At 43.5% G+C, this 17,607-nt stretch overlaps 1 protein-coding gene across 1 annotated transcript in view; it reads right to left on the reverse strand.

Moving 5' to 3' along the window:
• The window catches only part of FAT3 (FAT atypical cadherin 3), a 688,930-nt gene that overhangs the window by 244,211 nt on the left and 427,112 nt on the right, over positions 1–17,607 (reverse strand). Inside the window, exon 4 of the mRNA XM_044943370.2 lies at positions 4,976–5,037. Within this exon, the coding sequence (XP_044799305.2) occupies positions 4,976–5,037 (62 nt within the window). The remainder of the gene's footprint in view (positions 1–4,975; positions 5,038–17,607) is intronic.

The following is a 17,607-nucleotide window of genomic DNA, read 5'->3' on the forward strand; positions in this document are numbered from 1 at the left end:
ACATGGAACAATGGAGTGGTCCCAAATTGGAAAAGGAGTATATCAAGGCTGTATATTGTTACCCTGCTTATTTAACTTATATGCAGAGTACATCACGCGAAATGCCAGACTGGATGAAGCACAAGCTGGAATCAAGATTGCCGGGAGAAATACCAATAATCTCAGATATGCAGATGACACCACCTTATGGTAGAAAGCGAAGAGGAACTAAAGAGTCTCTTGATGAAGGTGAAAGAGGAGAGTGAAAAAGCTGCCTTAAAACTCAATATTAAGAAAACGAAGATCATGGCATCTGGTCTCCCATCATTTCATAGCAAATAGATGGGGAAACAATGGAAACAGTGACAGACTTTATTTTGGGGGGCTCTAAAATCACTGTGGATGATGACTGCAGCCATGAAATAAAAAAATGCTTGCTTTTTTAATAGGAAGAAAAGCTATGACAAACCTAGACAGCATATTAAAAAGCAGACATCACTTTGCTGACAAAGGTTCATCTTGTCAAAACTCTGGTTTTTCCAGTAGTCATGTATGGATGTGAGAGTTGGACCATAAAGAAGGCTGAGCACCAAAGAATTGGTGCTTTCGTATTGTGATGTTGAAGACTCTTGACAGTCCCTTGGACTGCAAGGAGATCCAACCAGTCCATCCTAAAGGAATTCAGTCCTGAATATTCATTGGAAGGACTGATGCTTAAGTGGAAGCTCCAATACTTTGGCCACCTGATGCAAAGAGCTGACTCATCAGAAAAGGCCTGAGGCTGGGAAAGATTGAAGGCGGGAGGAGAAGGGGACGACAGAGGATGAGGTGGCTGGATGGCATCACCGACTCAATGGACATGAGTTCAGTAAGCTCTGGGAGTTGGTGATGGACAGGGAAGCATGGCGTGCTGCAGTCCTTGGGGTCACAAAGAGTCGGAAATGACTGAGTGACTGAACTGAACTGAACTGATGGTAAAAACCATCATTCCCACTTAACAGATGAAGGAAAGGGGATTCAGAGAGTGTGATAGCCTGTCTAGACTCTGTGAGCAGTCTCCACAATAATCTCAGGACTGGCTGAATGGATCACCCATGCTTTTCCACACCACTTCCATTCTCTATCTTGATAAATCAAGTTTCATGCTATAAAGAGATTAAATATGGTAGGTGAAGAAAAAAATCTATACAAGTAATTATAAGAAAGAATTAATGTGTTTCTTTATTTCACAGCTGCCTTTTTGATAACGAGGTAATCAAGGCTAAAGTCATAGCCATTAAGGTAAAACGTTAATTCACAGTTTAGTTTATGCATCATTTTCAACTTTGTGCATCTATTTGCTGAAATTAGCCTTCTACCTCCACTGCAGTCATAACTGGCTATCGAGGGATGTATATGACTTTGAATAAATGAGCTGAAAATTCCAGATTTTTGCATTTCATAGTAGGGAGAAAATATCACACCAAGATTTTCACATATTTCTTGATTAGGCAAGAGGTAAAACTTAGAACTCACTAGAGTAGTTTAAGCTGTACTTGTGAATTTTTCTACAGTCCTTTGCTGCTCTTGTTTCTTTAGCAAGTCCCTTTGATTAGGATAATGACAATTCCTTCTTATAGTCTCAGATTTAAGGCAAATGTTCTATAAACTCCAAAACCCTTACAGTGTGTGTGTATGCATGTTAAGTTGCTTCAGTCATGTCCAGCTCTTTGTGGACAACTATAGCCTGCCAGGCTCCTCTGTCCATGGGATTCTCCAGGTAAGAATACTGGTGTGGGTTGCCATTTCCTTCTCCAGGGGATCTTTCAGACCCTGGGATTGAACCTGAGTCTCTTGCATTGACAGGCAGGTTCTTTATCACTAGCGCCACCTGGGAAGCCCTACAGTGTATACACAGTCAAGCTAAATATCCGAAATTAAAGTACAGGCATAGTACCAGCAGTATGCAATTAAAGTGCCTTCCATAATAGGGCCAGCACACTATAAACAAATCATTAATGCCCTCCTGGTTACCTATTCAGAAGTGTATCTCCCAAGTCAGCTTCTAAACAGAGCCTTTCAAGAAGAGTCCAATTTACTTGATTGGAGAGGAAAAAGATGAAATAGAGCCACAAGGTTAACATGAGTTTAAAGAGGAGCATAGGGTTATCTTGGCAATTAAAGGCCTTCTAGGAGGTTAATTACCCACAGGTCAGACTTAAAACTCACACAATGTATTGGCAGTTACAAAAATTTGTGTACAGCAGAGAACTCTCTTCTGCACTCTGAATGATATTATTTTATTCATTTTTCTTGCGGGGCTGAGTTAAAGCAATATTGTTTCCATGACCCAATCAGAACAAGGGAAGAAATGACATTCAAATGGTCGCAGAAATATTATACAGAAAAAAACAATGTAAGAATTTTATAATTTAGGAAGTGAAAGGAAGAGTGTTATGTGCAAAAGAGAGAGAGAGAGAGAGAAAGAAGAGAGAGAGACAGAGAGAGGGAGACAGGTACTCAAACAGGTACCCAAAACCTCTGGAAGAGCGTTTACTGAAGAGCACCTCTGATGGGGAATACTGGTAAGTGGGCAGAGCTGGAGGACAAATTAGCGTAAGCCTGATGACCTGCAGGTATTCAAATTCTACCCCAGGAAACTCAGAAAAGCCATATGCTCTTAGTTGGCTAGAACCATGACGGGATTTGTATGAGACCTTCATCCAAGTCCCCATCATCTCTCACCCGGGTCCTTCTGAGACAACCCCCTTGCCCAGTCTGCCAGCTATGAAGGCCCTGGCCCAGCCCCTGTCTGACTCGCAGTCTCTCCCTCTGCCAACCCTATCACGCCCCACCCCTCTCCCTGCTTCATGGCTTGCCACCGAACTTGGGATAAAGTTCAGAATCCTTACCGCAGCCCTATTTGCGTTTTCCAGCTTGCTTTCCTACCACCTCTACAGCCTTCTAACTTGACACCCTCAGTCACACTGGCTTGGTTCTGTGTCTCCAACAGAAGCTTGGCTTCCTGTCACCAAACGTCACCTCCTCAAAGAGGCCCTCCCAATCGCTCCACTGCATGTTGCCTACCTGCTCCTCTTTTACAGGCACTGCTATGGAGCCTTCTTTGAGCGGCCCAGAGAGCTTGTGTCTGCAGTGACAGCATTCGCTCATCGGCTGCCTGCTTGCCCATCCTCACCACACAGTCTGTATCCCTGGTACGCAGCTCAGCCCTGGAGAAACGGCTAAGCGCAGTGCTGCTGCCTCTGGCTCCTTCTGCCCTGGAGCTCTGTCTGTCCTGGAGTGTGCAGATGAAGCTGAATCTTTAGGAAAGGTCGGGCATTGTGACACCATATGATAATAATGAAAACCACAACAATTTTAACCTGTTAGTCCAAAAGCCCAAAGTGTTGGGTTGGTATTCATGTAAATCTGTAAAGGATGGGGAACTGTTAAGGATCCCTTTGGGAGTGAATTCGAATGCCTGGAAAACACTTTTGCCTCTTTTCCCTAGAGTCACACTCTGCACCACCCCACACACCCCCAGGACACTGCCTTTCCGGGGACAAGGCAGTAAGTGATCTCAGCAGATTTCCCAGCTAATGAGACACCGTCCCTCTTCCCTGCTGGGAAGTAATAGGTTCAACTATCTGAGAACCCAGCCCCTCCAGGAGGCCTGGCCTCTGCTGCAGAGGAAAGAAGGCCATGAATATAATATAAAGGCTATTATTCTGGCAAACCTATTCTATTTCTGGACCAGGTATGTACTGGAGCCCATTAGGATGATTTTGAAAAAAGAATTACAATAATTATTTTTTGGCAGCCTGGAGTCTTTTATCTTTATGTGATGATAGCAATGTTTTAAAAGGGTTATCATAGCGCTGCATAATAATAATAATCTTTTATTAGGTGTAATGCTGTAAGAGTTTTAAAAATACTTTGATATAAAAGGTCAGGTTCGATCCTAATAACGATCCTTTGAGGTATATGGAGTAGCAGTTACTTGCCACATTTCACAGTAGGGGAAACTGAGGTCCAGGGCAGCTGAATGGCTTCTAAGGCTCCAAGCTAATCATAGCAGGGAAGTCCTAGGACCGAAGGCACTGATTCCTAGTCCAGTGTTCTTTAAATAAATTGTTACTGGAGAACTGACCTAAAGGAGACTATCAGGAGAGATGTGAGGGGTGTGTGTGTGTGTGTGTGTGTGTGTGTATACAGGATGGTGGATTCCAGTGAGTGGTTCCTGGGACTGACAGATCATTTTAGCAGCAAAGACACAATATAACAGAACTCTACCTTCTAAGCACCGTCATCCGCTCAGTATCAAGACTGTCACACTTAAATCACAGCATCATACATAGTACCCAGGCTTCAGGCTTCTCAATAAAGAAACTTGATATGTATGGAAAGAATGTTCCAAAAGACTCTTTCATATCTATTTTCTCATCCCTTGCCTTATGTTTTTGTGTTTTTTTCTCCAGAAATAATGCTCTTACAGTTTATATTGCTGCTTCTGTCTTAATGAATTATAGGAGCACATTTTATGGTTTCAGAAAGAGTCCTCTCTGGCTGTGAATCAGCCAGCTTTCCCTTCCTCGGTCTCTCCCAAGAAAAGAAATGAGGAGCCTGGCAGTGCCGTTCTTCACAAAGGGTGTGCTTCACACTGACTGCTGCACTTCGGTGCGCTCTGTCTTTTCACCTCCGAGGCCACGATGGCTTACAAGGCTCTACTCCTGAGCTTTCTTTTCTGATTATTGACAAAGGGCCCAAAGTCAAGGCAGAGATGTCAACACATCTGCTTGCTTTTCAGGAAGGGCAAAGGTCCCACCATCCACTCTCGGCACACCAGAGTGCATTCACAGAAAGGCACCAGAAATCTCCAGCTTCAGAACCAATCAGCCCTAGAGAAATAGCTTCATTTTGCAACTCACTGTTCACACACATGCAAGTTCACGTGGAAGGTTAAAATAGTTGAGGCAAAGTGAGTTTTAATGAATATCAGCTCCCTCTATGAGCTTACCTCCAGAAAATGTTCTGCCTGCTGTTCTCGATCCAATTTCCTTGAAGTTGTTGTAATCAGACCTGTGTAGAAATGAGAATATTTGACTTGTAAATATCTGGGACAAGCAGCTTACTGAGTGTGGGAAGCAAGTCCAGTTAAAGGAAAAGCAAAAGTCATGGGGAACAGTATAACTCACCAGTCCTCAGCGACAGTCAGATGGTTTCAGAATTACTCTAAACAAAATAAAACTGACAAAGAAAACCCGAAAAATTTGTTTCTGGGTTCTGCTTTCCACTGTTCAGGTATTTTAATCACTTTGGGGATGTGGAACCTCACTAAGGAACAATTGTTTTTCTGGTAATGAGGAATTTCAATAATTTATTTGCATATATAACTGAAATTCTGCCATAGAAACCTCATTGAAGATTTTAGAGTTCTTGAACAATTAATAGATTGCTGATTAGATTCAGGCTATGAAACAGAACTTTCTTATTTAACTTTTTTACGCTTATATAATATTTTGGTTATACTGACAAAGAATGTTATTTTTGCAATGACTACTTGTACACATAATTATTTCAAATTTACTCATATATGAAAGATCTCATGTTGTAGCTTTATCACTTTGCTTTATTTGTTTAAATCTTTACACAAAACAAGTTCTTTTTTCTTTAATACCTAATATATGAAATATCTCATGCAGTAGCTTTATCTCTTCATTTGTTTAAATCTTTACACAAAATAAGTTCTGCATTGGAAATAACATTCTTTCCTATGAATGGCATTTGTCATAAATGAATCATCCCTTTGAGCAGAGAGACAAAGAAAAGGGAAGGAGAAGACAAAACTTTCAAGGCCATTCAATTTGTCGTTTGCAGATTTTATCATGATTATTCTTAAATGGCAATTAGGAGGCCAAATTTACATTCCATTTCTTGATTCCACACTGTCCCTGAAAATAAGACCCTCTGATTGGGCTGCTGACATATGCTGATCAATGAGAGAAGAGAAAAGCTCACTCTCAGTGCTGGTGAAGTGCATGAAATATGGAAAACGTATGTCATCAAAATCCGCTGAGGCGTTCATGTGTTTATTTTCCAGTAGTGGATAGAGTACATGATTTTGCTGCTGCTGCTGCTGCTAAGTCGCTTCAGTTGTGTCCAACCCTGTGTGACCCCATAGACGGCAGCCCACCAGGCTCCCCTGTCCCTGGGATTCTCCAGGCAAGAGCACTGGAGTGGGTTGCCATTTCCTTTTCCAATTCATGAAAGTGAAAAGTGAAAGTGAAGTCGTTCAGTCTTGTACGACTCTTAGTGACCCCATGGACTGCAGCCCATCAGGCCCCTCTGCCCATGGGAGTTTCAGTTCAGTTCAGTTCAGTCACTCAGTCATGTCCGACTCTTTGTGACCCCATGAATCGCAGCACGCCAGGCCTCCCTGTCCATCACCAACTCCCAGAGTTCACTCAGACTCACGTCCATCGAGTCAGTGATGCCATCCAGCCATCTCATCCTCTGTCGTCCCCTTCTCCTCCTGCCCCCAATCCCTCCCAGCATCAGACTCTTTTCCAATGAGTCAACTCTTCGCATGAGGTGGCCAAAGTACTGGAGTTTCAGCTTTCGCATCATTCCTTGCAAAGAAATCCCAGGGCTGATCTCCTTCAGAATGGACTGGTTGGATCTCCTTGCAGTCCAAGGGAGTCTCAAGAGTCTTCTCCAACACCATAGTTCAAAAGCATCAATTCTTCGGTTGTCAGCCCTCTTCACAGTCCAACTCTCACATCCATACATGACTACAGGAAAAACCATAGCCTTGACTAGATGGACCTTTGTTGGCAAAGAGAAAGCCAAAAAAAAAAAAAAAGACTACAGTGGGGTTAAATGGCTCCCCATGGCCTTGAAAATAAAATCCTACTAAAAGTAACATGGCTGTTAGGGTTATGGTTAGGAAGATCTGACTTCCAGTAGACCTTGAGCCTCATTATAGGCTCATTGTAAGGCATTAGCATGCTGAATGACACACTCACAACCTCACTGATCATAAAAGGCCAAAAAGTGGGTGTGACCCAGTTGCGGAAATCCCCACCAGATAGTTGGAATAATCTTCCTACTTGTTAGCCCATGAAATTACTCGGCCTCTAAAAACTAACCACTGCAGGTCTCTCGAACTAATTTGGAGGTCTCTGCTGCCTTCTGAGATGGACTGCCTTCTCTCTGTGGAATGTGTCTCTCTCTACATAAACCTGATTTCCCACTTAGCTCTTGAGGCAGAGCCCCCTTGCCTGCCTGCTTGTATCCTTCACAAACATCCTGCATTAATAATTAAATCTACTTCTTACTTGTCACTTTGTCTCTTGCTGAATTCCTTCTACACTGAGACATAAAGAACCGGAACTTTAGTTAAGTCCAGATACCACGTGAGTGATTTTTATAAAGACAGAGGGTTCAATTTCCAATCTGAGGTTTGACAGGGTCCAGGTCTCAGGAGGCATGCCTAGGTTTGAGCTCCAAACAGAGGGACGTGGTTTGAACCCCACTCACTCCACTCTCATCCGTCCACACTCCCATGGGAGGGAAACGCATACTCCCCTTGCACCGATGATCTGCCTTTCCATGAAAGTTTCCTGGAATGTGCCCCCACCTTTCTGCTTCATCCACAGATTTTTCAAACTTAGCTCAGGTGTTAGAGAGGTGACCCTCTCTCCCAGGGTTAGGGGGCTGATAAATACTACCAGCACAAGGATACTCCACCACACTATCATTCTTGGCCTTTTACTACACTTCTTTGCTCACAGGTCTGTATTTTCCCACTAGACAGACAGAGTGACTTCATGGGAAAGACCTGCCTTCTGCTTCAGAAGCCCTGGTGTCCACCTAAGCACCTGGCCTAAAACAAAACTGGAGACTCATTAGCAGTCAGTGGACAAAAGCTGCTGTGGAAAAGAGAGATCACTCATATTCTGATCTTCAGTTTTGCTACAGGCTTAGCAGGTGGCTGTTTAGGAGGTACTGTTTTGTGTGTGGGGAGAGTATCTGCAAGTGGGGAGGAGGCATGTGTCTTTAGTGCTCAGTTAAAGCTATTTTCTGAGTTCCTCTATGTGAATGGTGCAGTGCTAGGCACTTCTGCATATAAAAAAGAATACATTTGAAGCAGTTCTAATGAGGTGGATGAAACTGGAGCCTATTATACAGAGTGAAGTAAGCCAGAAAGAAAAACACCAATACAGTATACTAACGCATATATATGGAATTTAGAAAGATGGTAACAATAACCCTGTGTACGAGACAGCAAAAGAGACACTGATGTATAGAACAGTCTTATGGACTCTGTGGGAGAGGGAGAGGGTGGGAAGATTTGGGAGAATGGCATTGAAACATGTAAAATATCATGTATGAAATGAGTTGCCAGTCCAGGTTCGATGCACGATACTGGATGCTTGGGGCTGGTGCACTGGGACGACCCAGAGGGATGGAATGGGGAGGGAGGAGGGAGGAGGGTTCAGGATGGGGAACACATGTATACCTGTGGCGGATTCATTTTGATATTTGGCAAAACTAATACAGTTATGTAAAGTTTAAAAATAAAATAAAATTTAAAAAAAAAATAAAAAAAAATAAAAATCACTTATCAACATTAACAAAAAAAAAAATAAAAGCGCTTTTGATTCACGTTTAAAAAAAAAATGAGTTATTGTCAGAGATGATGGGGAAAGACTGCTATCAAGAGTTTCAAGGTAGGGGGCTTCCTTGGTGGTCCAGTGGCTAAAACTCTGTGCTCCAAATGCAGGGGGCCTGGGGTTCAATCCCTGATCACAGAACTAGATCCCATATGCTGCAACTGAGGGTTCTGCATGCCGCAGCTCACAGATCCTGCATGCTGCAGCAGAGACCGAAGACCCCACATGCTATAAAGACCTGGCACAGCCAACTAGCAGAGAGGTAGATAGATTTAAAAAAAAAGGAACTTCCAGGGAGAGAATCAGTAAGTTCCCTTCCCTAGCTGCCCATCAGAACCTCCTGGGAAACTCAGAACACGTGGTTCTGTGCCCCATTCCATCCCTCATTTCCTGTCTCTGAATTTCTTGGGATGATGCCTTGAGATGGTGCTCTGATTCTATGAGAAGGCTCTCTGCAATGCCAGTATTCTTTGTTGAATTTCAGCATGACCTTTTACTGACATGAGTTTTTCTGCCCATCCAAGAATGAAATATACTGAGCAGCTTTAGCATCTGGGTCAGACCTTGAGCTCATTGTGTGTGTGTGTGTGAGTGTGTGTGTGTGTGAGAGAGAGAGAGAGAGACGGGTGAGCAAAGGGGACATGGAGACGTGTGAATGCACTGGAGGGTGAGGTGATCAGGGGGGAATAGAGAGGAGCCTGCTCTGAGTCATACTGACTCAGGGTCAGCATGTCACACCAGTGAGTGCCTAACACACAAATCCGACGCCTTCACTTTCAGGTCAGGCTGTTCCACAAGCTCATTTATCACGGAAGCTCTTTCTAAGTGAGAAGTAACTGTGTTCTTGAAAGGGGTCGGGAGGCTTTTGCAGCCCTCACCCCCTCTTCAGGGAGCCTCTTCTGTGAGAGGTACCAGTGGGAATGAGAAACGCTTGTTATATGGAGGCTATAAAGGGGTGAGCGGGCTGACCACCTCTGTTCCTGTTCGCCTGCTGCCCTTCCCCTCTGCGGTGACGGCGCTCTGGGAGGAGGTCAGCTTCCCCTCTCCACTATCCCGAGGGTAATTCTTGAGGAAAGCCACTTGTCACAGAGCCCGTGTGCAAGTGGGGGGCAGGTGGCTCCCTTCCATCTGTCTACCTTCCCCGGGTGTGCTTTTCACTTGCTTATCAGCCCACAAGGAGGAAGACGGGCTTCCTGAAGAGTCTGACCAAAACACACGTGGCAGTGACCCCGGAGCTATGAGAAAGACCAAGAGTCTCCATCCCTGAAGGAAAAGGCAAGGAAACCTCTGCGGGGCTCAGTTCTCTGGGTTTCTTTCACCTTTATTTTCACAGATTGTGAAGAAAGCTGAGCGCCGAAGAATTGATGCTTTTGAACTGTGGTGTTGGAAAAGACTCTTGAGACTCCCTTGGACTGCAAGGAGATCCAATGAGTCCATTCTGAAGGAGATCAGCCCTGGGATTTCTTTGCAAGGAATGATGCTAAAGCTGAAACTCCAGTACTTTGGCCACCTCATGCGAAAAGTTGACTCATTGGAAAAGAGTCTGATGCTGGGAGGGATTGGGGGCAGGAGGAGAAGGGGACGGACAGAGGATGAGATGGCTGGATGGAATCACTGACTCGATGGACGTGAGTCTGAGTGAACTCCGGGAGTTGGTGATGGACAGGGACGCCTGGTGTACTGCAATTCATGGGGTCGCAAAGAGTCAGACACGACTGAGTGACTGAACTGAACTGAACTGAAAGTAAAACATAAGAGAAAACTCTAAGTCAAAGTGAATTTCAGGAGTTCCGTGGTGGCCCAGTAGTAAGGAATCCACCTGCCAATGCAGAGGCCACATGTTTGACCCCTGGTCTGGGAAGATTCCACAGGGCCACTGAGCCCCTGTGCCACGAGTACTGAAGCCCGCGCGCCGAGAGTCCCCGCTCTGCAGCAAGAGACACCGCGTGGTGAGCGGCCGCCCCCGCAACAAAGAGCAGCCCCTCTGGCACCAGGGAAGGCCCAACGGCAGCAAAAGGTCCGGCGGAGCCGAAAATGAATTAATCAATTAAAAAAAGTGAAAATTAGTAGGAAATGGGACGAAGTAGGGCAAGGAACACAGAGTGATTTCTAATGGGTGCAAAGTTTCTTTTGGGGCTGATGAAAATGCTCTAAAATTACAGATTACCGTTATGGCTGCACAGTTCCCTAAGTATTCTGAAAGCCAGTGAATTGTATCTTTTAAATAGGTGATTGTTATTCTATATAAATTATGTATCAGGAAAGCTGTTTAAAAATCAGCAGGAGATCATAAACTCTGCCTTTCAGATTTTAACAAGTCTTTCAGTTTTGGAGGAGACAGATCTTTAAAAATACTTAAATGATTGAATGACTATATCTCACCCATATTTTTCACTGTATTTCACTATATTTTTTAAGATTGAGTGAATGAAAGAGTGAGTTAGTCTACAAATCTGGTAGGAAGAAGGATTGGAATGAACAGATCCATCAGGTTTGTCCATGGGGAATCTGGAACATAAATATAATGAAAAGAACATTTGGGGTTAAAGTCACAATCGGTGGTTATTTGCACTGAAAATAAACCTTGTTGTCAAGAAAGGGTCAACTAAACCAAGGAGGGGAAAAAGCATTCTTCCCTCTAAAGGCACACACTGAGGATGAGCTTTGCGGCTTCAGCAGCACTATGCGCTCTGCAGTCACACGGGAAGGAGGTGGACCGTCTCTCACAGACCAGAGGCATTAGACAAAGCTGCCAAAGCTGCGTCTTCCCTTCTAACAGCTTTGTTGTAGCTGAATGCAGTTGGGCCTTAGAACAGGGCAGAGCCTGAAACAGAGCAATTCCCTCTTCAACTGCTCTGATTCGTCACTGTGGAAGGCATCCTCCTTGTGCAATCTCTGCAAGAGAGAGGCATGCACATCACACATGTAACTGTAGACCCGGTGGGCGCAGTAAATTGGGGACTGACATGAGGAAACTGAATTTCAAAGATAAATCATAGGCAAGCTTTTGAAAGTGGTTTGGAGATATAAACAAACACATCATTTGATATAATTACATATGCAAACCTCCAATTTAGGAGGGGATTACGCCAGTCCTAAGTGAATGATACTCAGTAAAGAGAAGGGGAGAGCATATGGTTGGAACCATGTAATTACTTTAAAAAGAACTGCTTTTGATTTTTTTTGTTGTTGTTGTGGAAATGGGGGAATCTAAAAACCTTTCTGAGAAATAGGCTGAGCATGAAAATGGGGCTGCCTGCTCAGAAAAGAACTCAAAATGTTCTAAGTAGTTATGGTCAGAGAAGTGATACTCAAAAGGATGACATCTTTTCCCTGCTTTTCCGCCCTGTGGGTGTCCTGGGTCGCAGCTGTGTAATCTAGTGCCATGACATTGACATTTTCTTTAAGTGCTACTTGAAGCTGTGTAGGTCTTTGCTCAGCATAATTTTCCAGAACTGTTGGAAGCTGAGATTGGTATTACAAACACAACTGGAATAACAGCCCTGTGAGCTACAATTAGTGTTTACTCTCTTTTTCCATATTCCATTTACTCTTCTTACCATGTCTCCATGCCTACCCCGACTATCTGGTAAACCCTCTCATCATCCTTCCAGAAAGTTCAAATGTCACCTTCTCTGCAAATCATTTTCTGACCTTCCCTCCTCCAGCATGCTGCATGTAACTCATCTATTGTCTGGACCTCTCTCTGGACCCCAGTGGTAGGAAGGCTTTGTTTGGGTGGGTCACCAGCTGAGCTCAGGAACCTACATTAGTGCCATTATGTTTGTTGAATATAAAGATACTACTAGTATACCACCATATGACCCAGCAATCCCACTCCTAGGCACATACCCTGAGGAAACCAAAACCGAAAAAGACACATGTATCCCACTATTTATTGCAGCACTATTTTCAATAGCTAGAACATGGAAGCAACCTAGATGCCCATTGACAGATGAACGGATAAAGAAGTTTTGGTACATATACACAATGGAGTATTACTCAGCCATAAAAAGGAACACATTTGAGTCAGTTCTAATGAGGTGGATGAACCTAGAGTCTATTATAAAGAGTGAAGTAAGTCCGAAAGAGAAAGATAAATGTTGTACACTAATGCATATATACAGAATCTAGAAAAATGGTCCTGAAGAATTTACTTATAGGGCAGCAATGGAGAAACAGACATTGGGAATAGAATTATGGACATGGGGAGAGGGGAGGAGAGGGTGAGATGTATGGGAAGAGTAACATGGAAACTTACATTACCATATGTAAAATAGATAGCCAACAGGAATTTGCTGTATGGCTCAGGAAACTCAAACAGGGGCTCTGTATCAACCTAGAGGGGTGAGGTGGGGAGGGAGATGGGAGGGAGGTTCAAAAGGGAGGGGATATACGTATACTTATGGCTGACTCACGTTGAGGTTTGACAGAAAACAAAATTCTGTAAAGCAATTATCCTTCAATTGAAAAATAAATTAATTAAAAGAAATACTACTAGTATAGAAGGCCTTCCCAGGTGGCTGAGATGGTGAATCTGCCTGCAATGCAGGAGACCCAGGTTCAATCCCTGGGTCAGGAAGAAGCCCTGGAGAAGGGAATGGCAACCCACTCCAGTATTCTTGCCTGCAGAATTTCATGGACAGAGGAGCCTGGTGAGCTACAGTCCATGGAGTTGCAAAGAGTTGGACATGACTGAGTGACTAATGCACGTGCGCGCACACACACACCACACACGCACACACACACATACAGTATAGAAACCAATATTTGGCTCTAATTTTTTGTTAAGGAATCAATCTTCCCAAACAGGATATAAGCAAAAGGTAGTTAACAGATCTTATTTATCCTCTGTCTATGAGGCTAACATGGATAGAGTCCTCCAGGACTGTCAGTATTACCTTATATGGAGTGGTCAGTCCCCCAGGACTCTCAGTATCGCCTTATATGGAGTGGTCAGTCCCCCAGGACTCTCAGTATCGCCTTATATGGAGTGGTCATATAGCTCCTAAGCATAGAAGTAAGGTTATCTGAATGCCTTCTTCCATTCTTTGAATAATTTTAATGTTTTCCCAATTTTTGGACACTCTCTTCCATGCTGATAGTTGGAGGTCATTAAAACCATTCCTGATAGACTTTAATTTATTTATTTTCAGAAGTTGGTTAAAGATTTTTAATGTTAGACACAGCAACTCTGTGCTCATTCCATAGTCCTCCCATGTCCTGGTTTCTAATGAATTCACGGAGAAAGGTAGGTAAATAATAATGCAGTAGTATCCAACATTTATTGAGTACTGTGTGCCAAACACTAGCGCCAAACAGCTTGCATACACAATCTCATTTAAATGAACAAGAGTTCCAAGAAACAGGAGCTATTTTGACTCTGGAAACTGAGGAAGAAATGAGAAATAACTTGCCCAAGGTCAGCCAAGACGGAGCCATGACATGCACCCAGGAACTCTGACTCTGAAGCTTTTCCACTGTCTTCTTAGCAGATAAGAACGCAGAGCTGTGGCAAAGCCACCCACCCAGGAACCAGGAGACCTGCAACCCAGTTTCAGCTCTGCCAGTGACCGGTTATGAGATTAGAGAGGTCACATCTTTTATTTTTTCTTCTCTAGAACTGTTTCCTCATCTAGCAATGTCCTAAAGTCTCTTTTCAATGTGAAGAGTCTACAGTAATACAGAAACATTAAAAGCAATCATTCTTCCTTTCTGGCTCCCTCACTGGACCCCACTTTCTCCTCAGTTAAACTGAGTCCAGCTGTGTAGGACATGGGAATGTCACCCAGGTAAAGCAAGAGGGGTTGTGTTCCGGTTTTTATTTATTCAAGAAATTAACACTTAATACCCACATGTATATTTCTCAAAAGGAGCAAAGTAAAAACATCAGTTATCTATGAATGCATGTTTTTAAGTAGGGAAAAAAAAAAACTAGTTATTTTCATGTTTGCTGTCTCTTCTACAAAATTCTAACTTCTAGAAACAGAGAACAAACCTGACTCCATATTGGATCTATGCCTTTGGCTCCAGGGCTCTGCACCTTTGTAAAAGAATGTTGCCTACAATCTGAAATAAACCTGATAGTCCATTCTCAAGGCTTTGACCCTTAAAGATATAACACTTTTACATTCATCTAGAGATTAATACACTGTATAAAAGAAAGTAACAATTGTTTTGTTGGAGCTTTATAAGAACATTGTGACTAGACTTTTGTGGACAGGTACAAGAACAAAGAGTTCCAGCACCAAGTAGTTCACACCAACCAGCCACAACACTTCCTCTTTTAAAATAAACACAATTTCTAACTCAGGTAAAATAGTACTTAGGAGGACATTAGTCCACCATCTTCTGAGTCTGCTGGCTATCCAAATAAAGTCACCATTCCTTGTTGCAACAACTCATCTTTTGATTTATTGGTCTAACCTGTATCGAGCAGTAAGAACTTGGACTCTGTAACAGAAACTATTTCTACATCTCATTTCAGCCCATTAGAAAGCCTTATTCCCTGTAGTATTTACATACAGACATAAGACTATTCACTGAATTTGGAGAGAATGAAAGGGACTCAGTAGATGCAAATTTCAGTATTGCAGAAAAAAAATTAAAGCTTAAGTGAAGACATGCATTAGGTTTGCTTAAAAAAAGACTAAATAATGTGTGTTTGGACTATATGATGTTTCTTTGAAAAGAAAAGAATAACCAGAAAGACAAAAGCATATACAACACCAGTTATGAGGGAGGTTAACAAAAGGATTCTGGGAACTGGCCCCATCAGGGTTTTTTCTTAAGTAGGAGCTGTTTTATCTGATATAAGATTTGGAGTTACTCAATTAGGTGCACAGTGCTGCCATTAAATTTCCTTCAGAAAATCTGATAGGGAAAATCACTGGTGGAGCTTTAAGCCTGCAACTTGGATGTTTCTTTATAAATAGTGATTTCCAAAATGCTAATACAAGTTTTAAGCCGCATACGTGAGAGTGCATCTTAAACATAAGTATGAAGACGCTGTGTGTCCAACATGGTTCACAGCTGTTGGTTTTCCATCACAGGTAAGTTTCACTTGTTTTTCTTTGCAAGCCAATGGATAGCATTTCCCAATTCTGCCTTGAAAAGTTAAAATTAAAGTGAAAATCACTCAGCTGTGTCCAACTCTTCATGAGTCCATGGACTATACAGTCCATAGAATTCTCCAGGGCAGAATACTGGAGTGGGTAGCCTTTCCCGTCTCCAGGGGATCTTCCCAGCCCAGGGATCGAACCCAGGTCTCCCACAGTGCAGGTGGCTTCTTTACCAGCTGAGCCATAAGGGAAGCCCAAGAACACTGGAGTGGGTAGCAGTGAAGTCGCGGGCAGTGCTCTTTTGCCAGAAACACTCCCCCCTTTGGATTCCATAGCTGCCACAGGTAGCAAAGGGGGAAAGCCAGCTTATGAAGGTAAGTGTTGATGCTCGTACATACGTTGCGCCTCCATCAGCCTTAGATGACAGATGGACTTGTCTGCAGCCTGGAGGGAGAGTTCTGAGATTCAAGCAAACCCTGTTCCCTCTCTGTATCGCTCATTACAGACAAAATCGATTAGGGGATTTGGGTCAAGGCAAATGGCAACCCACTCCAGTGTTCTTGCCTGGAGAATCCCAGGGACGGTGGAGCCTGGTGGGCTGCCGCCTATGGGGTCGCAAGTCGGACACGACTGAAGCAACTTAGCAGCAGCACCAGCAGCAACTTGTCATCAGGGTGAAAGATAAGATAGTAGCTAACAAGGGAGGAGTAAAGTTGAGGCTGTATGGTTAAGAATATTTCCAAAGGCTGCCTCCTCTGAGTAATTCTTATACCAGGTGGTCCTGCCACATATACCCACATATGCACACATACATACACGTGTACACACACATATACTTAGGACTCAATGGACATGAGTTTGGGTGAACTCCGGGAGTTGGTGATGGACAGGGAAGCCTGGAGTGCTGTGGTTCATGGGGTCGCAAAGAGTCAGACACGACTGAATGACTAAACTGAACTGAGAGATGCTGTGTATGAGTCCCATTTTGTCAGAATACCTGGATACTTACCAGGCCCATCTGTCCTTCCCTCAGTTCCTCACCTCATTACCAGTCCTCATGGCTCTTTCCCTCCCGGGCTCACACAGCCCTTCGGCTCAGCCTCATGATTCAGCCTAGATGAAGAAGTATTTATATACCTGAGGAAGTCTCTAGGTGATTTAGCTAAACCTTGAACGCCGTATTGGATTTCTTCAGAGAAATTGAGCTGCAGATGGTGAACCAACACTAGAGATGTGGCATGCAATGATGCCACTTTAGGTGCCATTAACACGCCACTGGTGTGTGTGCTCAGATGTGCAATATGGCACCCACCACCCCTTTCTCTTTCTGCCAAGATTTTTTTTTTTTTTTTGCAGAATTCTGAATATTGGATGATCAAAATAAGGAAGTGGCTGGAAATTTAAATTACATTATATGGATGGGTTGTAAAGATTATCTAGCCTGAGGCGCATCATGTACCATCAAGTAACCAGTCCTAAGTTCTGGCATCAGACTGCCTTGCTTCACAACTCAATACCAGCCCAAGGCAGCTTTCTGTTTTTAACAAATTATTTAGCTTCTTTAAGTAAAATGAGGCTTATTAAATTAAATGCTGTGCTGTGCTTAGTCTCTCAGTCGTGTCTGACTCTTTGTGACCCCATGGACTGTAGCCCACCAGGCTCCTCTATCCATGGAATTCTCCAGGCAACAGTACTAGAGTGGGTTGCCATGCCCTAATAGTTAGTTTAAAATGCTTCACTCAGTTCCAGGCACATCTGTTGTCATTCAGTCACTCAGTTGTGTCTGACTCTTTGTGAACCCATGGACTACAGCATTCCAGGCCTCCCTGTCCTTCACCATCTCCCAGAGTTCGCTCAAACTCATGTCCACTGAGTCAGTGATGCCATCCAACCATCTCACCCTCTGTCCTCTT

Source organism: Bubalus bubalis, chromosome 5 (assembly GCF_019923935.1).
Source record: "Bubalus bubalis isolate 160015118507 breed Murrah chromosome 5, NDDB_SH_1, whole genome shotgun sequence".
Taxonomy (NCBI): Eukaryota; Metazoa; Chordata; class Mammalia; order Artiodactyla; family Bovidae; genus Bubalus; species Bubalus bubalis.